Source organism: Notolepis coatsorum, assembly GCF_963971535.1.
Source record: "Notolepis coatsorum genome assembly, chromosome: 5".
Classification (NCBI taxonomy): domain Eukaryota; kingdom Metazoa; phylum Chordata; class Actinopteri; order Aulopiformes; family Paralepididae; genus Notolepis; species Notolepis coatsorum.
The window spans coordinates 126,479,790-126,503,806 of record NC_140169.1 but is presented as its reverse complement, the minus strand read 5'-3'; the positions used below and the strand labels follow the sequence as shown (position 1 = coordinate 126,503,806).

Below are 24,017 nucleotides of genomic sequence, written 5' to 3'. Positions count from 1 at the left end.
GAGGAGGGCAGGGGGTCAAGTTGGCAGGTGGATGGCTTGGATTTCCGGATGAGTTTTGATATATCGGCAGCAGAGGGGAGATGGAAGCAGGAGAGAGGTGCAGAGAGCGGGGGGTGTGGAGCTAGGGGAGATGGACAACTGGACATGAGGTCAGTTGCTGGTGGATATTGGCTATTTTTAAATTGATGGAGATGGGAGATATAATGAAACACAATCATATTGACAGCTAAAAGAAAGGTCTCCCAGCATTAAGTAGGTGAGACTTTAACAGCTTTGTGGTTATGGTCACAATTAAAGAGGAGTTAACCACTCTTATGCAACATTACTGATACATCCATCGGGTCTTAAAGAGCCCATTTTAATATTAAGTTTCATATTTTCATTTCTGCTGTATGTATATTCACGGCTATTTACAAACATTTGCATGTTTTTATGGTCAAAAAAGCACCTACTGTACATTTAGTAACAACTGTTAACTCTTTCAGTGCCACTCACGAGATTTCTCGTGTTTTTTATAGGTGGTTGCTAGCCACTCACGAGATTTCTCTGATATTTTTTTTTGCGATCTGAAAAATTATTGCATCACCCGAGTATAGCCGAGGGGTGCCGACGATCACTGTGGAAAAAAGCGCCCCCTGTCGTCTCCCAGATAACATAAGTGATTTTGGAATGGACTCAACATTTTACTCCACATTTTCCAGTTCACTGATCCAGCCGGGGTTACTAGAGTTCATTCTGGAGCCTCAGATCCCCGCGGATCATGGAGTTCTACTGTATCGCGTTGGATCCATACACGTATCGATTTTTTCGAATGGTGATCAGGAATTGGAATATACCAGTTGGATACCATCTGATGTCAGGTAAGGACTCTATGTTATCAGTGGTAGGATAATCAGAGTAAGTTTGATGAAGTTATAAGCTGTTTTGTGAAATGTCTTCTTTCGGTTTCACTGTAAAAGTCCGAGAGGAAATCAACGAGGCGATTATCCGTGCGCGGCCGTAATGTGCGTGCGTGCACGTATAATATTGATCATCTAGCGTTTATTTGAAAACGATTCATAAAAAGGCCGACGAATATCAACGTTGTGGAATATTCCACCAAAAGACGATTTTCATAGAATGCTCCAGAATGAGCTGTTTTTTATATCAAAACGGGGGCTTTTCTAACTGCTCTGAAACGGCAACGACGCGATAAAAAAACAATCTGCCTTCACAGCACTGACTGGAAAATAGTCTTTGATAATGCGATGGGCAGATTAGACACATAGCCATAATTTAAAACATAGATTAGGCGATATTAACGTTAACATTGGCGCCGATGGTGGCATTCAAGCGGTAAAACAGAAAACCAGGCGTGGCGCTGAAAGTGTTAAGGCTGTTTTGGCTCCTGTCTCCCGAATGTTTTCACGTTTGCTGTTTGTGACGGTCAGCAGGACATTCCAGAGAAACCCATCCGGCACACAGGAAGTCACACGTGTTACGGCACCAGCAGCAGTTTGGATAGAAAACTAACTCGGTAGTTGGCATGAATTTTCAAGACATGGGAGGAAAAACGCAACAGCATTGATGCCAAAATAAACAGTCTTGCGGATTACCACTTTAACACTTTGAGTGCCACGCTGTTTGGTTCATTTACCTTTAGAATGCCAGCCTTTCTAGTCGTTTCTGTGGTTGTTGCACTATGTTTGCGAAGCTGTGTTTGTGTTCTGTATTATAGCTGTAGAGACACGGTGTGGCCCATTTCGACAAACATTACTTGTATAGTAGTCCAGCATGGGAATAATAGTTTGTTTCCACACGCTGTAGTTTGTAGTTTATTACACGCTAAACATTGTGCATTTCCAAGATAATACAGTCTTTTTTCATAGATTGTGAGTTAAAACGCATTATGTGCAATAAGCACACGTTTTAACTCAAAACTATGATCGCATTTGCCGAGCATGTTTTTCGTCCGGTGAAACACAGGACTGTGATCGTTAGAAAAACACGTTTCAGATTCTGTAAAATAGACATAGAATGTACCTTACCTTAGCCAGAAGGTATTCCAAAAGGTTAATTCCAAGTGATCGCAAAAAAATGTAAATAAGTCAGCCAGGAAAATAATTACTACATCCAGTGCAGTAAACTAAAGGATTCCGATACAAACTGAAGGATTCTGATAAAGACTAACTAACCATTTGTGCACTACGCAAAAGACGCTACGTCCTACTATCACCGTTTGTCCTCGTTTTGTTTGTGTCTCGTATTCACCCGACAAATTATCTACGACCGACAACTACTTTTGGATATCCGTGACTACTTTATGGACCTCCGTGGTGGGGATTTCATGGAGAGAACACTACCGGGAGAAAGGTTTCTTCCCCACCCCTGGCTGGCCAAACTCCCAGCCGAGCTAATACGTCCGTGCCTCGGTGTCCCCCATCGCAAAAGACAGTCTAGGAAGCGGAGAAAACGAGGAGGCGCGGCGGCCAAATGGAAAAACACCTGTCGTTCCTACCTGGTGCCCGTGGAGTTCCAGAGAACCTCGCCCCGCCGCTCGTCCAACCCGGTGTGTGGAATTATTCCCTGCCGGCTTTCATACACCGGCCCAGCCCAGAGTCTGTCTCTCTCTATATCGCGATACTCGATATATCGCGAATATTGCGATATTATTATTTTTTTTTATCAATTTTTTTTTACTGCAAAGTAAAACTGTCAACATGTTTTATCTAATAAAATAAAGTTCAGTCTGTTCATCTCACTTCAATCATTTTTATTGCAGAACATGGTATTTTCTCAAGCAGACAGATGTAAACACTGTAATCTGTGTTGCATGTACCTGACAAACTGAACTGTTTGTATTACAGTCATATTCCAACTTAACTGAATGCACATGTGTGTGTGTGGACTACTGTACTATTACAGGTATTGAAATGAACAATGCAACTTCCTTATACACATTTCTTTGTATTTCTTTTTTGAATAATTAAATATCGATACTTGGCGTCCCTGTATCGATACAGTATCCCCACGCAAATTATCGCAATACTACTACGTATCGATTTCCCCCCCCACCCCTAACAGCTAGTCTACCGTATGGGGTCCCCCAAGGTTCCATCCTGGCCCCCATACTCTTCTCTATTTACATGCTCCCCCTGGCCGAAATCATCCAGAAACACAACATTTCATATCACTTTTATGCCGATTACTCCCAAATCTACCTTCCCCTCAACCCCTCTGACACAGATAACCTAGACTCCCTTAAAAACTGTCTTAAGGACATAAAAAGCTGGATGGCCCTCAACTTCCTTCAGCTAAATGAAAATAAAACAGAAATAATTTTCCACCAAAACACTCTCCAACAGCCTAGGACAACTTTCCACCCACCTCAAACCCCACGTCAAGAGCCTGGGTGTAATATTTGACCCAGAGCTTCAAAATCCTCCTCCTGACCTTTAACACTATCAGTGCCACTGGTTAACATGGTAAAACATGGTTGAATGCCAGCACCCTCTATGTCTTAAATTATGTGTCTAATCTGCCCGTCGCTTATCAATGACTTGTTTGCAGTCAACATTGTCGAAACGGATTTTTTTTTTTTTTTAATCGGTTCATTTCCGTTTTATAGCATTTTGAAAAGCCCTTGTTTTCTTGAAAGTTTCAGGAAAATATGAAGATTCAATGATAAACGGCATTTACTGGAATATTCTGGAATACACAAAAAACGTTGTAATTTTTCGGCCTATTTATGAATCGTTTTCAAATAAACGCTAGATTATCGATAGTATATGTGTACTTATGCACGCTAGAGAAGCGGGCTGAAAAATCTATTCTCTCATTTCCTGATCAGCGGGCACACACACACGGGACAAACGCTGATATTTTTGTGAAAACAGATCCGATTACCCAAAGACTGGTAAAATAGATTCCTTACCTCGGATCAGATGTTCTCCAAAAAGACAAAAAGATTATTCCAATTCCTGATCGCCATTCCAAATATCGATCGCGTTTATTGATTCAGTGCTGGGTACTGTAAATATGTATTCCATGCCGTTTTCCGGCTCTGCAATCACTTCGATCCTTCAGATGCCTTGCCGGAAAAGTAAAATGAGGAAACTGGACCCCCCCCCCCCCACCAGTCTAATCCAATGGGGTGCAGTTACACAGGGAGAGACGATAGGGGGCGGTATTTTCCCAATGGAGCTCAGAGAGAAGTGCTGCACTAGCGTGAGGCTCGATTGATGAAATATGAATTCAAATTGCTAATAAATTAAAAAAAAACGACAAACAAACACTATATAGCGTTTCTGGCATTCAACGGGCAGCATGAACTAACGACATATAGCGTCCGTGGCACTCAAAGTGTTAACGCAGCACCCAGGTCACTACCAGGCTCGGCTGGTCCCCACCCGCACCAGACTCAAAAAGAGAGGCGATCGCTCCTTCAAGGCCGTGGCCCCAAAACTGTGGAACCAGCTACCCCTGGAGATCCGATCTGCCCCCTCGCTGGAGACATTCAAGGCCCGTCTAAAAACCCACTTTTATTCCCTAGTCTTCAATTAACCCCGTTTCTCCCACACCCTAACTCACACACTCCCATGCAATTTTATCCTGCCCCCTCTCTCTTGTATATCTTCTTGTGCTCCTCTGTCCCATGTGTGCTATATTGTGCTTTGTGCTCCCCTATCCGCTTGTTGGCCTACTGTTGTCCTATTTTCTGAATGTACTGTCTTGTCCTGTTGTGCCTTTTTGTATTTGTGTATTTTATATTAGGACATTGATCTTATGCTTTGATTGTACAGCACTTTGGTTGGCTCTTGAGTTTTTAAACATGCTTTATAAATAAATTACTTGACTTGACTTACTTGACTGTGTCCAAGCAATAGGAGTGTCATCAGGTGCCCTGGCTGCGTCTATTCTTAACCCAACGCATGTTTGCTTCCGCATTCGCGTTTTGCGAATCTGATTGGCCACTGCCGTTTCAGGTGCGATCTGATTGGCCACTGACGTTTCTGGTCATGTGACATGTGCGCCCAATCGCGTGACGCGCCCATTTCCGCCTCGACCAGCAGCAAACTACCTAACGCCTACGATCCACACTCTAACCTTAACCAACTTCGAAAGAGTGCCTAAGCTTAACCGGCGAAAGAACTTGCCGTCACACGATATCGCCCTGCTCTAAGACAAACTCTAACCTTAACCAACTTCGAAAGAGTGCCTAAGCTTAACCGGCGAAAGAACTTGCCGTCACACAATTGGTGCGACCAGAAACGTCAGTGGCCAATCAGAGCGCAAAACGCGAACGCGGAAGCAAACATGCGTTGGGATAAGAATTTAGGCGCCTTGGCTACCCACAGCTTTATGCTTTTCTTTTTTAATTATTATTACTATTACTCTTATCATGCAGTGCAGGCGATAGTGTTTTGGTTGTGTGAGAGATGTACCGCTCCAACAAGCTAAATAATGGGGTGTGTTCTTGAGCCCAAGGGAGAAAAACAGAGATAAGGGGGATTAATGTCCGAGATAACAGAAATGTTCCGCCCAGCCCTGTATTCTAAATCCTCTAAAACCAGACACAGCAGCATCCTACTGACCTATCTCAAACTAAGTTTGTCAGAGGGAAGCAAGAGTTGCGATTGGAGGATCAAGAAAAAAGGGCGGGGTTTGAGATAGGTCAATTAGAGAAGGTCATTTTCTTCTTACACCGAAATGGGGTCTTTGTCTGAACAGGTCGAAAAGTACCTAGCGGAAAAAAATCTAATCTACGAATTCCAATCTGGCTTCAGAACATCCCACTCCACTGACACATGCCTTCTCTATTTGAATGACCACATCAAACAAGAGGTGGACGCAGGCAAATACTGCGGCATGGTCATGCTGGACCTACAAAAGGCCTTTGACACGGTCAATCACTCCATTCTGATTGACAAGCTAAAAGCAATTGGTTTTGATAGTCTATCAGTGAGCTGGATGCAATCCTACCTTGAGGGGAGGGAACAGATGGTGGAGGTAAACGGTACCCTATCCCCCCCCCTCACAGTGAGCTGTGGTGTTCCACAAGGAAGCATACTAGGACCGCTACTGTTCCTAATTTATGCAAATGACATGTCGTCAGCTTGTGACTGCAACTTGTTCCTGTTTGCGGACGACTCAGCCCTGCTGGTCTCTGACAAGAACAAGTTACAGGTTGAAAAAACCCTCAGCTCGGAACTAGGCAGAATCTGCATATGGCTCGCTGATAACAAACTATCATTACACATGGGCAAAACAGAGTCCATTCTCTTCGGTTCAAATAACAAACTCAGCAAGACCGACGGCTTCTCAGTTACAGTGGGTGACAATATTGTCACAAGGAAAGATGAAATTACCTACCTGGGTTCCATCCTAGAGGCTAATCTCTCCTGTGACAAAATGGCATCCAATGTAATAAAAAAAGTCAACCAACGAACTCGATTCTTGTACCGGATCTCCTCTCTGGTAAACAAGAACACCCTGAAGACTCTGGCAGGAGCACTCATTCAGGGGTACTACGACTATGCTTGCACCTCATGGTACCAAAGCACCTCAAAGGCGCTAAAAACAAAATTACAAACATCTCAAAACAAACTGGTCAGACTACTGCTTGACCTTACTCCTAGAACCCACCTCACCCCTGCCCACTTTGACAACCTAGGATGGCTTAGAGTAGACGACAGAGTACAACAACTTGCAATGGGCCTGGTCTACAAGATACACTACACGACCAAGGTACCCATGTACATGTCAAAATACTTCCCAAAGGTCAGTGAATACCACGATCACAACACCAGAGGGAGCTCCACAAATCATGTTAAACCCAGATTCGGCTCAAATAAGGGACTAAACACGTTTCGCAATTATGCCACATCAATGTGGAACGCCCTACCCAAAGCTGTAAAGGAATGTGGATCACTACCCACTTTCAAAACCTCTCTCAAGGGACACCTACGGGAGACTGCAATTCAACACTGGCCCCTGTAAATATCCTAACCCAACCCCCTCCAATGTACAGTCATTTACCTAGTATGGTTTTGTCAATAGTTCAATGTACAATTGTGTTTGTTTGTACAGTGTCTCCTCCCCCCCCCCCTCAATGTACAGTGTTACTTGTTTATACAGTGTGCCCCCCGGCCCCCCCCCCCCCCCAACCACCTCCAATGTAAATTACCCAGTATGGTTGTCAATATCCCAATGTACCCAACCCCCCCCACCCAACCTCCTCCAATGTACAGTTTCTACGTCAAATGTATATACTCCCTTTTCTTGACTCCTTCTGTATCACAAACAGTACTGTATTTGCAAATCTGGTATGTCATAAATGTATAGATGTAGCAGTACTGACTATCTGTATGTCATGTATGTCATATATGTCTATATGAATTGAAAATGGGGGACCCTGATGGAAACAAGACAAACGTCTTTCTCAAGTCTGCATCCCCTTAACAATTGTATGTATTGAGCCGTACTGTATTGTACCCATTCTGCAATCTGTTAAATAAAGTTTTCATTCATTCTTTTTTTTTTTTTTTTTTTTTTTTTTACTGCGCAGCAGCTTTGACACACAGACGGCAAGACCTGTTATCTTGTGCAAGCTGCCGAGCGCATGTAGGAGTGTCTACATTTTGCTTTGCGACAGCAGGGCAGCCCAGGTGCCATGGACACAAGAGTGTGACAAGCAAACTGCAGCAGTGACAAGGCGCCCTATCCTCAAGAGAGGAAGAAAAATAACTGTGCTTGGCAATCCCCCGTGTGGACACAAGGGTAGGCCTGACAAATAACAGGTTCTTATAGACCCGAGTCTTACCCCGCACGGCTGGAAGATGAGCCCGTCCACTTCATGGCTGACCTGCGCTGTGAAGCTGCCTCCGAGTAGCTGAAAAACACAACAGGATATATCATCAACAGGCAAACAAATACTGGAGGACAAGAGGAACATATCAAGCTGTCATCTGTATAGGGAGGTGTAGTGGTTACTAGGGCTGACCTTCGAAGCTTTTTTTGGCAATCGAAGCTTCGGGGCCGAGCTTCGATTTTAATTCGAAGCTTCGAGAGAAAAAAATAATAATAAAAAAAAAAATCTTATGTTGTGGGACTTGTACAGCACTTTCGTAAACTTTGTTGTTTTTAAATGTGCTCTATAAATAAAGTGGGTTGGATTAATTAATTAAGTAGCCCCTTTCGTGACTGTGACGCATCCAACAAGGTTTCACTCGGCTGTGTGATTTAATTCAAGGTGGATCGCTGTTGTCGTTTGAACAACTTCAGATTTCATGGGAACTACCAATCCCCCAAATCAAGAATGTTTAAGATGAATGAAGTAAGATTTAGATTATTTGAAATATGGCCTGTGTAGACTAAACTATGCACAGAATTATGTCAGTCTACAAGGTCCGGATTCTACATGGTCCGGCAATGTAGACCTTGTAGACTCCACTACAGACCAATTATCAGTGAATGTTCATGCATTTTTAAGAAGGGCAACTTCCACAAAAAAACAAAGAACTCACCAAAACATCTCAGTAGCACCTTATCTAAATGTTATATTTCATATATGGAGATTCATATTTATTTATGTATTGCATGCATTTCTACATTTTATTTCCTATTTTGTTTATTCATCCCAGTATCTTTCTTTCTTATGTGTGGAATTCTACAAGGCGCGCACACACACACACACACACACACACACACACACACACACACACACACACACACACACACACACACACACACACACACACACACACACACACACACACACACACACACACACACACACACACACACACACACACACACACACACACACACACACACACACACACACACACACACACACACACACACACACACACACACACACATTTAGTCATTTAGCTGACGCTTTTATCCAAAGCGACTTACAAGTTCTGTACGACAAGACAGCAAGAAGGGTACAACTCTATCAGCTGAGTAACAATGTTCATCAAAGTGTTGCGTGTTACAGTGTAGGTTAGTTTATTAGGACAAGTGCATGTAAGGTTAATCACGGTTAGATTTTTTTTCTTTTTTTTTCTTTATCATTTCAGATAATGGTTGAAGAAGTGAGTCTTTAGTTGACGGCGAAAGATTGGACGGGATTCGGCTGTCCTAACTGGGATGGGTAGTTCACACACACACACACACACAAATCGAAGTTAAAAAAAAAAAAAAAAATGATTTTTTTTTTTTTACTTCGATTTTTTTTATAATGTTCGAAGCTTGTGTCATCGAACGAAGCTTCGAAGCTTAGAAGTATTTAAGACAGCCCTAGTGGTTACGTCATTGCTGTTTCTGGCCGGTCCACCTCTCTTGAAATTGCAACGTATTTCCCCATTGCCCATTTCTAAATCATCTCGTTTAAAACAAATAAAGCACGATGCCAGATTTCACCCGTTTCATCCATTCATGTCAATGACTGGGAAAGTTTTCCCTTTGACTGATGACGCGTGACTGAAACACCAATGTACATCTTTTAACAGCTCAGGTTAGAAACTAGAATAATAGTTTTTTAGAAAGTTATTTATTTATTTGCTTTTTATTTTCGTGTCTCTAAGTATCTAAAGTAAAAGTATGCATTATACATGGCATTTGTGTATCCCAGTGCTTGGGAGCATTCAACCCTCCATTTATTGACCTCTAAAGGTTATGTTAAAGTGGTATGTGGTCCAGTTATTCTGCTCTGATTAAAGGTTGTGTTAAAGTGGTATGTGGTCCAGTTATGCTGCTCTGATTATGTCCTCTTGAAGTTGACAGGCTTCAAATGTGAAAGCATATAATCTTCATAAATTATATGCCATGTTTTCTACACAAAATCCTTTTCTTCAAAGTAACTAGTAAGTAACTAGGTTCAGATAAATGTAGTGGAGTAAAAAGTACAATATTTCAATACTTTGAAATGTAGTGGAGTAAAAGTATAAAGTTCGAACTATAACTCACAAAGACAGTTTACAGTGACATAGCTAATATACTTACAAATGTACTCTTACAACAGCTAATAACAACATTAACGTATATATGATGTGGGTGGCCATATTGAAATTAAATGACGCAGAGGCTCGAACCGTATGAGAAATCATACCCGAGTTTGCGACTAGGAACTCTCGTTTTATTTGATCTTTCCAAGTCGTAAGTCGGAATTTCCAACCTCCGAGTTACAACTGAATATAGCATATAAACTAAAGCCAAGTGCAGACCATTCAGAGACCAGCGTTGTTCTCACCGACATGGCGGCTCCCTTTAAGATGACGGGTCACTGCAGACTCGCGCAGAGTGCTGCAAAACGACATGAAGTAGTGAGAAATGTAGCCTGCACTCCTGGAAGATATATTATTACTGAGAGAAATTAATGGGGTTTCCGCAGCCTGTGGGGGTGTATTCATTGGCTGCACAAACAAGTCGGGAGGCTTTTGTGGCCTCAGATAAGAGAGACAGTTTAGATTAGCGGTCTGAATCAAACAAAGAGCTCAATCTTCAATGGGACTTTATGAAAGTAAACCACAGTATTTCATACGTCTGATAAGAGAAATGGGAAAAATAATAACGACTATTCAAAAGGACAGACAACCAAGGGCAGGGTTCCTAGACTTACACAGGCTTTACAATCAAGGCATCTCCTATTCATTCCCAAGTCCTCTTTGGATCTGAAGTGACATTTCACATTAGAAGAATACTAGGCTTAGTTTTCAAGAGCATGCCTCTGACAAAGTGCATGAAGAACTACAGTATGTTACAGACCACAGCTGTCAACACAGACATTTCTTCTGAGTCACCTCCTTTCATTCCTCCTTAGTCGATTAATCGGTCAGTTTGGTGTTAGTAGACTTTATGCTTTTCCCCCCATGCTGAATTAAGTCATATATAGCTCAAAATGATGAGCACATCTAGCATTACATTTAAAAGGAGTTCTCTCTGCATGGTTGCATGTGGGAAACACAATTCTACAAATCTGTCGATTATGTCAACTAGGGGTGTAACAATTCGACCCCACAACGATTCGATTACGATTCTTCAGGCAACGATTCAATACATCATGAAATCTCTTCATTTGACCACGATTCGATTTGATACATTTTCGATCAGTTAATTCGCCCCAAAATAATTTATACACAAATGTGGCTGGGGGAACTGATTCACTCAGCATGAATGGACTATAGGTCAATAATAGGGGTGTAAATATTTGACCCTACAACGATTCGATTACGATTCTTCAGGAAACGATTCACTATTAATTTGACCACGATTCAACCTTAGGATCGATGCCCCTAATCAATGTCAACGAATCGATTAATGGACAAAAATCCAAGACAATTAGAACATATTAAAAGATATGCTTCTTTCTTTTCAGCAGATTTTAGAGCTGGACATTATATCCATATATTCAGATTCCTTTATTGTCACTTATTTCAGTACTTTACAGCGAGAACAGTGAAAATCTATGTATTGTGTTCCCTCGACCATAGCAGCTTCTATCTTAATAATAAAATAAGATAAAAACACAATAAATTGTGCATAGAATAAAATAAGATGACAAAAATAAAGATTACTATATACAGTTCTATATATAACAGCCGACCTTATGTGTTGTTGAAAAAATCAACCCGAGATGAAATCGTTGTTTTTAAAGCAGAAACATCTGTACAGCAATGCAATACAAAGAGGTAAACGTTAACCCTTTCACCGCCGCACCACCAAACGGTTAACCCTTTCACTGTGACAATACACAGAAGGTTAACCCTTTCACTGCCACACAACCAACGGTCGCCGTTAACCTTCTGTTGTGTGGCAGTGAAAGGGGTTAACACGGGGTGTTGACGTGCGAGGACTGCAGTTGCCGTGATGAAGGGAGAGTGGGATCCAGGCAGCTGAAGAGAAACATGTGTAGGTAAACTCTATTTATTACAATCTAGATCTGTAACTGAGGAACACACTGCAGGAAGTCACACTCTCGCTCCTGTTTAAAAAAAAAAGAACAATCCTTTGAACTCTCAAATTTACAAAAGAGTATTTTCACTGTGACCAAAAGCAATTGCATCTCAGTTTTGTGGGGTATCCATTTGGAATGGCCTTGATGTAGCAATAAAAACAAGTAATACTATTGAAATGTTAAATACTGATATAAACAGGAATTCTTGGACAAGTATAAGTTAGAGGAGCTTGAAAATAACGTGAACTAGTATTTTTGTAATTATTTATTTATCTTTTACTGTAGTGGATAGGTATATATATATTTGTCTATATTGATAGATAACTTATTACATATTAATATGATATTGTAAGGAAGGGGCAGGACCAGATAAGATAAGCCTTGCTTCTTTCTGTCCCTTCTCGAACAAAACCATTTGTCTTGAGCTATGTTGATTATTGCTTCCATGTCTAGGAAGATATATTTTATTTTATTTGTATTTTATTTTATTTAGTTTTTGTTATTAAAAATGTGTGTGTTTATGGTTGAAAATGTTTGAGATAAATAAAGATCAAATCAAAGACATTGTGAGCAATTGTGAAGACTGGAGATCAGCACTGTCAGCAGAGAACACAAGGTAGTGGCATCGACGGGGCACCGGTTGAGAGAGTCAACAGCTTCAAGTACCTCGGAGCCCACATATCCGAGGACTTGACATGGACCATACACATTAACAGTGTGGTGAAGAAGGCACGACAACGCCTCTACTTCCTCAGGCGCCTAAGGAAGTTCCAAGTCAGCCAGAAGATCCTTAAGAACTTCTACTCATGTACAATAGAGAGCATCTTGACCGGCAACATCACCTCCTGGTTTGGGAATAGCACTGCAAAAGACCAAAGCAGACTACAAAGAGTGACACGTTCAGCCGAACGCACAATTGGAGGGGGGCTCCCCACCCTCCAGAACATTTACTACAAGCGTTGCAAGGGGAAGGCTAAGAGAATTATTAAGGACTCGAGCCACCCGAACAACTGCCTCTTTGAACTGCTGCCGTCAGGCAAGCGATACAGGAGTCTCAAGGCGAGCACAGAAAGACTCAGAAGTAGCTTCTATCCCCAGGCCATCAGGCTGCTAAACGAACAATGAATGAACACTACACAACAACAACCACCAAACACACATAGCACACACATCCACACGCACACACTCACTTTAAACAAACACACTGTAGCACCCACTACACACACTTTATAGCACACACCCACTTTAAACAAACACACTGTAGCACCCACTCCCCACACTTTATATTTATGGATGAAGGATTGCACTACAACTCGTACACCTTACTGTAAATTGTACCTAAAATTGTACCTCATCCCATTTCTGCTTTGCACTAGATAGTACTGTACATTAGTACACTGCATAGTTGTGTATTGTATATTATATGGTAACTCAGAACATTGTACATATGTCTATACCGAACAACTGTGACCTCATTTTCTTCTTCTAAATTCATGCTATATTATGTTATTATGTTATTTGATACTATCTTGTCTAGCACAGTCTCTGGAGCGTAACAGTAAGAAGCATTTTGTATGAAAGTATTCTGTACTTCTGTATGACAACTATTAAACAACTTGAACTAGTGGGGTTTAAGGTCCCCATGGTGGGTGGATGGGCTTGACAGGCCGACTGGACAGCTGCCAAGCTCAGACTAAGAAAGAGACACAGCCCAGAGCTACGAAGTAGAGCATCAGAGAGGTCAGGCTGTAAAAGAGACACAGAGCTACGAAGTAGAGCATCAGAGAGGTCAGGCTGTAAAAGAGACAAAGAGCTACGAAGTAGAGCATCAGAGAGATCAGGCTGTAAAAGAGACAAAGAGCTACGAAGTAGAGCATCAGAGAGATCAGGCTGTAAAAGAGACACAGAGCTACGAAGTAGAGCATCAGAGAGGTCAGGCTGTAAAAGAGACACAGAGCTACGAAGTAGAGCATCAGAGAGGTCAGGCTGTAAAAGAGACAAAGAGCTACAAAGTAGAGCATCAGAGAGGTCAGATATAAGCAGAGGCTCTCATAGAGGGGAGTTGGGTGTTCAAAGGGGTATTTTGGTGTATAACAAGCACAAAACTGTCCAGACCCACAGTGCAACATTGTGGAGATGTTGCCAATCAGTGGCATCAATGTGAAAATAGGTGGTTACATTTGGTAATAATAATAATAATAATAATAATAATAATAATAATAATAATAATAATAATAATAATAATAATAATAATAATAAATTCAATTTGTACCGCACTTTATATTTGTGAAAAATCTCAAAGTGCTACAGGAGATAAAGATAAAAAGTTAAATGAATAAAAACAATTAAAATGAATAAAACAACCAATGAAATGGAAGCACATAAAAACAAAATAATAATAATAAAAATGAATAGAAGTAAAATTAAAAGTAAAAGAATAATTCAGGCAAATGCCTTGTTAAAAAGAAATGTTTTTAGGCCCCTTTTAAAAACCTCAACGGACTGTGGTGCTCTCAGTTGGTCGGACTGCCTGCTCTAATGCTAGCAGGCCTACAAACTGGTGAGACAGCTAATGCTGATCGTAGCATTAGCTGTCTCACCAGTTTGTAGGCCGCGTGAATATTAAAGGCAACCAACTTGTGTTCAGCTTTTCTCTGATTGGCCATGACCCCACGCCGCTAGCCCGCCCCCTTTTGCCGCGAGCGCAAGCGGCAGGAACCTTCAAGTTCCCTGGTGCAAAATAAATCTGGTAGTTGGTTTATGACGTTAATTAATAATAAACACTGTTAGGACTCTTAATAATAAACACTGTTAGGACTATCTGACTCTTACTAATAAACACTGTTAGGACTATCTGACTCTTACTAATAAACACTGTTAGGACTATAAACACTGTGCAGACTATCTGACTCTTAATAATAAACACTGTTAGGACTATCTCGATTCACGCGTCACTACTGTAACTAGAAACTCTGGGTGTCACTGTACATCAGTGTGGAACTGTACGCTGTAACGTTATATGTTATTTCGCCCGTGGAGGCTGCTGAAGCGCCAGCGGGGCGATGCGGTGGTTGTCCCCGGCTTCCGTGTGCCGCCGCCGTTGTAGAAGCCCTTCAATGACAGAGCTCTCATATTTTGCGAATGCATAAACTATATCTTAAATTATGGCTATGTGTCTAATATGGCTGTCGCTTATCAATGACTTCGCGACAGCCATATTAGACACATAGCCATAATTTAAGATATAGTTTATGCATTCGCAAATATGAGAGCTCTGTCATTGAAGTGGGTGGTGGCAGCGTTACTAACAGCGTTCACCCTGATGTAAAGTAGCAATTTTTATTGTTTTGTCATGACAAACCAATTACATAATCCCAACATATGTGTAAAGAAACAACATATTCCAGTTAACGGTATATTTTTTTAATGATTCATTACGGTATAAATTAGGTTAACTGGAGCTGCGTATTGCTGGCTCTCATATTTGCGAATACAATAGCGTTCACCCTGATGTGAACAATTCTACAACGGAAGACGGCCGCTGCAACTCTCTGCCGCGCGGCAGCGCGGTCACGTGGCCAATCAGAGAAACGCTGAACGCAAGGCTGAACACAAGTTGGTTGCCTTTAATATTCACGCACGCGGGCAGGGTAGCATCCCTACATGCATCTGTCATTATTCAAAGCATTCATGATTAACTCTTTGCCCGCCAAACCCGAGAATCGTTGAGCGCCAAACTCGACTTTTCTTGGGTTTTTATCCTTTGATCTTTTTCCTTTGATCCCCGTTCTAAACACTCGCTCGGAGCTGCCTGGGTCTCCCTGGCACAGCTGCCTACGTTGGAATTGCAATGGCGATCGAATCACGCCAGGTAGCAGTATCGCCTACCTTTTGAACTGGGGATATCAGTTGTCTTCCAGTGCTGCGTTACCTCCGGCTGCTTCCGCCTCGGAGTAGATCAGGACATAGCATTCGGGAGGAGATTTTGTGCCTCAGTCCTATTCTTTCCCGTATGGTAACCATGCCCAATATACAATATAGTAATTGCAATCACAATGGGACAACTGGGATTTATTCATTTTGGAGTACTTTCTGACTGAGGTAAGGTCTATCTTAGGTAACCTGCTGGTCTTTATTTTTTTTATACCTAAAACATGCTTCTGTACCGATCAGTGTCGTATTTTACCGGACCTAAAACATGCTTTTGGTATGGTGGCTACGTGGCGTAGTGGGCAAGGCGCTCGCCACGAATGCGGAGACGCTGGGCTCGCCTGTTCGAGCCCAGCGCTCCACATTGCTTTCAGTTTAGCTGGTCGTTCATACTAATACACATTGGCCGTATTAGGGGGTGGGAAACTGATGGGTGGGGATCGGGCGTTGTGGACAGCGACTCATACAGGTCGGTTGGTGCGCCTGCGCAGTAGAATCAGGAAGTGTCGGGGGCAGCGTGAGCCTCCCACGCGTTACTCCTCGCCACTGAGAGATCGAGCTGCGCAGGTGAAAAGATGCGACTGCTGTTACCTCAAGTACCGGAGGGGACTTGTGCTATGTATGACTTAGTCCACATTGCAGCCGGCTTGTGGGAGGCAAGAAACAGCGTTCGTGACAGGGGAGGGTTGAATTGGATGATACGAAATTGGGATGGGAGAAAATATAGAAAAATGGGAGAAAAAGTGGATAAAAAAAAAAAACATGCTTTTGGTAATGATCGCAGTTTCTAGTTAACCCCCCCCCCTTGATGATTTTGTGACGAAACATATATATATGGTATATACCTTTGATTTGGAAGTATTTGGAGTTTCAGACGAGCAACCCGAACGATTTGGGCATAATGCATATAACGCGTCATATCTCGCGATCTATGAAAAAAGACTGGATTATTTTGGAAAGGGCAGATGTTTAGCATGTAATAGCGCACAAACTACAGTATGTAGAAATGAACTGGTTAGCCAGTGTTGGACTATGGACAATGCCTGTCAAATGAGCGATACTATTGTCTCCATAGCTATAATACAAAACACATGATGACGCTATGACAACAATGGATGAGCATCAATAGGGAAATCAAAGTTTCTCCAGTCCTGATTAGTTGACTTTTTCAAGATATCATGTTTCAGCAGGGCACAGGGGATCTGTGCTTAATAGGTTAAGTGGCAGGAAATGGCCTTGCTCCATGTTGTAGAAAGCTAATGCATTAGTGTACTACGGGAAAGATCAGGTATCGCACCCATCAAGACGGGCTGAAGCGATGCAAAAAAGCAATACAGAAAGAAGCAATTACAAGGTGGAACGGCTAAATAGCCGTACCGGCCAGTCACCAATTACATTTAATCTCTGGACTGTGTGACAGAAATAATTTACATGATTCAAAACAAAAACATTAACAAAAAAAGCTAAATTGCTGTCTCTGAAAAGTCTGTCTGCACTCGATGGCTGAATTTGATGTTTCACTTAAGAGGATTCGACGTCCTGTCAGGAGGCGTTGTTGGGAGAGACGCCCCAGAAGGATGCATGGACTCGTGGGCTAGCGGAGCAGATAAGGAGGCTGTCAACAACCCCCGGAGAACAGATAAGCTCAGACGCGTTCACTAGGTGGGAGATGAGCATTACTATCATCATCTGGCCCAGAGACCGCATAGCAGACAGAGACAAACAAGCATGAACACCTCCATCACGCACACCATTAAGCTACAGTATATAGCTGCTACCAAAGACTCTTTGAACCGATTCTTGATTCATGTCAAACGTGACCGCTATAAGAAAGAGAAAGTACTCGGTCCTTATGGGAGCACTGCCAGATTTCACAGTCACATACACACCAGAGATACATAGGCCTATAAACAGCCTCTGTAAAGACAGCGGAGTAGTAGAATGATGGATGAGTCACACACACAGCACATCTCACATTAAAGCTTGCCCGTCACACTTTGACATGGAGGAGGCAGATAGCTAGACTGAGATAGCAGATAGCCTTTATGAGGCAACTGTGTGTGTAGGGGGAAGATCTGGAGTTCCTTTATCGTCTTTTCCCTCCACCTTTGCAAACCCGCCCACCTACTTCCAGCGAGCGTGGAGAACCGGGGATGGAGAAACGAAAGAGACCTCCACTGACACATCCTCCCCCGGAGAGGAAGTTCCTCGGAGCATTTCTATAGACAAAAAGGCCAGAAGTCCGCTTTTCACACTGAATCTCCTGGGAAGCGAGAAGCAGAAAGCCGTGCAGTGGCACTGCACCCTGGGCCCTTGGAGGTGGGAGGCTTCTAAAAGGATCAAGCCTTCGCTTAAGAGACCTGCAGCACCAGCTTTGTTTAAGTTCAAACATAGCCTAGTTATAACATCAATCATTACCAAGTTGTGATTTACTAATTAATAATTACTAATAGAGAAGCGGTTGCGGCGCGGAGGGGTAGGTTACAACATAACTACAGTAACAGGGAATCCACAGCGGCTGCATGTTTATGACGTGCGTGTGCCGGGACAGAGACCTCTAATTTCATTCAATGCTGCAATCTCCACCAGGCAGGAGACGGAAGTAATATGAAACATCTTTTTAGGCTTTAAGTAAAAAGGAAAATTCAGCTGCTGTGCGTCAGTGAAGCATGGAAATACATTGACTGCTATGAACATGTTCACAACAAAGAAATCCATGCAATCCATGCGTTTAACATGAACTGCGGAAAGATTTAAATTTCCTGATTGAAGGTATTGATAGGCTAGATGAGTTGTAATAGGCTAAATTACTTTGAAAGAGCAACAAATATGTATATTGCCTCATAGGCTACAGGTCCTATGAATTAATTGTCTCTTCACTTCTACATGCTATATAAATACATTGTTAAATTATGTATTTAATAATAATGTATATATCTTTGGGGCACTGTGGGACGGGTGGTAGGGCCAGAATTGTCCTGAGCCTACCACTGATGCAATTATGTAAACCCTGTGGTTGAATAAAGCAGAAATTAATGGGCAAATAAACAGGTATATTGGACAGGACCCTTTGTTCAAGGTGTTCATTTTTCTGCTCCTTGTCATTTTAGTCATATAACTTTACTTGATTTTCCAGTTGTAACTAAGACATTCTCTGAAAAATAGATCATTGTTCGTGCATAGATTGATCAACTTCTAATACGCTTTTCACACAAGCGCATTACCTGGGTGATAAAAAGATGATGGTGCTGTTGTGATACAAGAGACGATTCTCTCTGACCAATCAGTGGTCTGCAGTGTTTTCACGTCACCTTTTGGCATCGCTTGGATTGGAAATGTGACGGAGGCGATAAAAAAGAAAAGCACCAGGTATTATCCACACCTTTTGAGCATAGCTGTCAACCATCCCGTTTTTCCCGGGATTGTCACGTATTTCAACCTTCCTTCCCGCCGTCATCCCGGTTCTCGTATTTTCCCCGTTTTTTAAAATTGTTATTAGTTTTTACAAAATGGCTGCAATTCCCCTCCGTGACGACAGGTGGCAGCAGTGTAGATTGGAACGTTAGCACAGGAAGCCAGACCGGAAGACTGTTGCGACCCGAAGAAGAAGAGCGACCGGATAAAGGAGGGGTTTAGCACGACATTTTTTACATTCTACGATGGACTTGAGAGGATTGTGCAGTTCCACCAGCAGCTAAGAAAGCCAAGAAGAGCTGCAAATATCTCGCCAAGTGGGAGGAGACGTTCCCGTACCTCACGAAAAGCAACATTTCAACAATCTATGCTTCAGTGAGCTAACGAGACTTATGAAGGCTCTGTTAAGCATTCCACACAGCAATGCCAGCTCTTGATTGATTGATTGAAAACTGTATTAACCCTTAGAAGTCAACGGGGCCTATTGCTCCCGTGGGCGGAGAACAAAAGAATTAGAATCTCTCACAAATGCTCAGGAAGTCCCGTTTTTCAAAAATCTGTAAAAATAGCACAAAGACAATTTCGAGTGCATAATAGTGTAATCTATATGTATCCTTACTTGCTAAACATAATACGACTTGTAAATATGTTTAATTCTTGCTCAATTGTATAGTTCTAAATATCCCTGTATTCCCCCGAAACTACAACGCGTCACGTACATGCACGCGCGCACACACACACAGCGCATAGGTGTTAATCACTGAGTGATCTAATATGCATATTCTTCAGCGCGAGAGGGGGGGGGGGGTTGTGTTTCTCACTGTCTGTCGTTGATAATATAATCTGAAGAGGTCCTGCATTATTATTATTATCATTCTCGAGAATACACGCGGACCCGACGGAACGTTAACTTATGAATAAAAAGTAGTCTAACATGCTTTTCATCCTCGCCCGTGTATATACCCACGTCGCGCTAAAACATCAACTACTGTATGAGTAGAGACAGAGTGCTTGTGTGTACGAGTTATGATGAGTTATCTCGCAGTTTTCTAGAGTAGAAAGGTGCGCCCAGTAGAGCACACACACACACACACACACAGAAGGAATTTCTTGTACAGCGAGTTGGGCGTTTTATTTATTTTATCACTTGTAGGCTACCATAGCGAAGGCTCATGGCAGCAACGTTAGTGGTTGAAACGTGATTCGAGAGTGATACCAAGTGGAAGGAAATATCCTGTCATCAGTGCCGTATAGCAGGTATCCTCGAAATTCTCCGCTATCTCCTCTGCAAGCTCCTGTCTGTCCGCCTGCACTGCTCCAACTGCCTGTGTCTGTCTACTGCTTTGGTCCAATCATATTCAGAGTCCCGTCAGAATCCCGCCCCCCCACCCACAGTCTGCGAATCAGAGGCAGAGTAGGGCGGGGTCTTCACGAAATGCGTGTTGTCTCTTTCAACGGGTTGGAGTCAGAGCGAGAGTTGACAGCGCATATACAGGTAGTCTAATCTGCAGGTTCTGTAGCGAGTAGCATAGTTTTGCCAGCAGGCAGTTAGTAGAAAAATATGGCATGTTCAAAGATGGCCAGTAAAATAAAAGTCAACAGTGAAAATCGCTGCAATAATAATTCTTTCTTTTTTTTTTTTCTCTCTCTCTCTCTCTCTCTCTCTCTCTCTCTCTCTCTCTCTCTCCTCTCTCTCTCTCTCTCTCTCTCTCTCTCTCTCTCTCTCTCTCTCTCTCTCTCTCTCTCTCTCTCTCTCTCTCTCTCTCTCTCTCTCTCTCTCTCTCTCTCTCTCTCTCTCTCTCTCTCTCTCTCTCTCTCTCTCTCTCTCTCTCTCTCTCTCTCTCTCTCTCTCTCTCTCTCTCTCTCTCTCTCTCTCTCTCTCTCTCTCTCTCTCTCTCTCTCTCTCTCTCTCTCTCTCTCTCTCTCTCTCATTCTAGAGAAATACAACCACAAATTGTTATTGGTTTGCTTCTTTTTCTTACAGTACTATATATACTGTACTTTACTGTATATACTGTACCATCCACTGTACTGAAACATCTCAATATAAGTAATCATGGTATGCTGCAAAAGGTGATATGGTATGTGATATGGTACAGTACTGTAAATACCATCTCTCTCTCTCTCTCTCTCTCTCTCTCTGGCTTTATTGAGGAAGGGCACACCTCTATCAGCTGAGTAACAATGTTCATCAAAGTGTTGAGTGCTACAGTGTAGGTTAGTATATTAGGACAAGTGCATACCTACATGTATGACCTATATCTATCTACTACTTTTGGATATGAGCATTTTTTCAATACCCAACTATGTAGTGGCCGCTTGTCGCTAGGCTAGGCCTCCTGCTGGGTCCATTCACTGGAATAACAAAGGAATGACTGGGCCTTTGCTCCAGGTGTGAAATGGTTCTAGTGACAATGATCACATTGAATTCTGGGAGTGTAGTTCTCTCATCAGATAGCTGAATGAACTTGGATCTAGTTCAAAGTCCTATACTGAAAAGGTGTTAGGATTTTACCAGAATGTTTGATAGGACATTGATTGAAAACTATCGTCTCAAATTTGACAATTGATGGCTTATTTTGAAGGTATGAATCTGTAATTTTATATTATGTAACAAAAAAAAAGGGGGAAATTCTCAGGAGGAGGAGCTATTTAGGTTAGACTTCTAAGGGTTAACAGAGTGCAGAATGGGTACAGTACAGTACAGCTCAATACATACAATTGTTAAGGGGATGCAGACCAGAGAAAGACTTTCGTCTGGTTTACATCAGGGTCCCCCATTTTCAATTCATCATAACATATATGACATACACGACATACAGATAGACAGTACTGCTACATCTATACATTTATGACATACCAGATTTGCAAATACAGTACTGTTTGTGATACAAAAAAAGTCCAGAAAAGAGAGTATATACATTTGACGTAGAAACTGTACATTGGAGGATGTTGGGTAGGTGGGGTGGGGTATGAGTGGGTGGGGGGGACTGTACATTGGAGGTGGTTGGGTGGGTGGGGTGGGGGGTTGGGTAGGAGGGGTAGGTGGGGGACACTGTACAACTGTACAAGCAAAACTGTACATTGGAATATTGACAAAACCATACTTGGTCATTTACTGTACATTGGAGGGGGTTGGGTTAGGACATTTACAGGGGCCAGTTTCGAATAGCAGTCTCCGGTAGGTGTTCTTTGAGAGTGGTTTTGAAAGTGGGTAGTGATTCACATTCCTTTACAGCATTGGGTAGGGCGTTCCACATTGATGTGGCATAATTGCGAAACATGTTTAGTCCCTTGTTTGAGCAGAATCTGGGTTTAACATGATTTGTGGAGCTCCCTCTGGTGTTGTGATCGTGGTATTCACTGACCTTTGGGAAGTGTTTTGACATGTACATGGGTACCTTGGTCGTGTAGTGTATCTTGTAGACCAGGCCCATTGCAAGTTGCTGTACTCTGTCGTCTACTCTAAGCCATCCTAGGTTGTCAAAGTGGGCAGGGGTGAGGTGGGTTCTAGGAGTAAGGTCAAGCAGTAGTCTGACCAGTTTTGAGATGTTTGTAATTTAGTTTTTAGCGCCTTTGAGGTGCTTTGGTACCATGAGGTGCAAGCATAGTCATAGTACCCTTGAATGAGTGCTCCTGCCAGAGTCTTCAGGGTATTCTTGTTTACCAGAGAGGAGATCCGGTACAAGAATAGAGTTTGTTGGTTGACTTTTTTTTATTACATTGGATGCCATTTTGTCACAGGAAAGATTTGCCTCTAGGATGGAACCCAGGTAGGTAATTTCTTCTTTCCTTGTGACAATATTGTCACCCACTGTAACTGAGAAGCCGTCGGTCTTGCTGAGTTTGTTATTTGAACCGAAGAGAATGGACTCTGTTTTGCCCATGTGTAATGATAGTTTGTTATCAGCGAGCCATATGCAGATTTTGCCTAGTTCCGAGCTGAGGGTTTTCAACCTGTAACTTGTTCTTGTCAGAGACCAGCAACCCTCTGAAACTGAAAGGGTATTCAGTATGGTGAAGAAGATTGTCACAGAAAACAGACTGGCATTGGACAACAGTACTGTTTGTGCTTTACTGTCATGCAAGATCAATCACACTGGTCCAGTTCACAAATACACTCCTTCTCAGAAGGTGTTGAGAAATGAGAGGTCTGCAACCTATACCTACAACAGGTCCCTGGCCGATGCAAGAGACCCCCACAGGGGATGAAGTGGTATCCCCCATCCATTCCAGAGTGATAAGACAGTCTAATTAGATTTTATTTAGGGACGCACCGAATGGGAAATTCTTAGCCGAAACCGATACCGAAAATAGAAAACAGTTGGCCGAAAACCGAAAGGCCGAAAATGATTCATAGAATAGATTTTTTTTTACCAATGTTGTGGAACATTATGATTATGGAAAAATATATGATTATGGCAAAACTTAACTTAAATAATAAATATTCACTATTATGGGTCCATAAAACATTTATTCAGCACTTCTGAATGCATACAGTACATTAATTCCATCTTTTCTCTGGCTGCGCAGCGGACATCTGTGCTCTACTGAGCGCACCTTTCTAGTCCCCAGCTGAATGTGCTCGCTTGACTCGGCACAGTAGACGCGCGACAGACAGACAGCGTCAATGTGAGAAACACAATCCCGCCCCTCTCGCTCTGAATAATATGCATATTAGATCACTCAGTGATTAACCGCGGCATATAGTAAATAAGGATATAAAGCATGT

The 24,017-nt window shown here is 42.3% G+C and overlaps 1 protein-coding gene across 2 annotated transcripts in view; it reads right to left on the bottom strand.

Annotated features, from left to right (window-relative positions):
* Window positions 1-24,017, bottom strand: part of rngtt (RNA guanylyltransferase and 5'-phosphatase) — a 348,813-nt gene that overhangs the window by 125,606 nt on the left and 199,190 nt on the right. For both annotated transcript variants that reach the window (XM_084314923.1, XM_084314924.1), the window contains exon 12: window positions 7,802-7,870. In XM_084314923.1, the coding sequence (XP_084171049.1) occupies window positions 7,802-7,870 (69 nt within the window). The remainder of the gene's footprint in view (window positions 1-7,801; window positions 7,871-24,017) is intronic.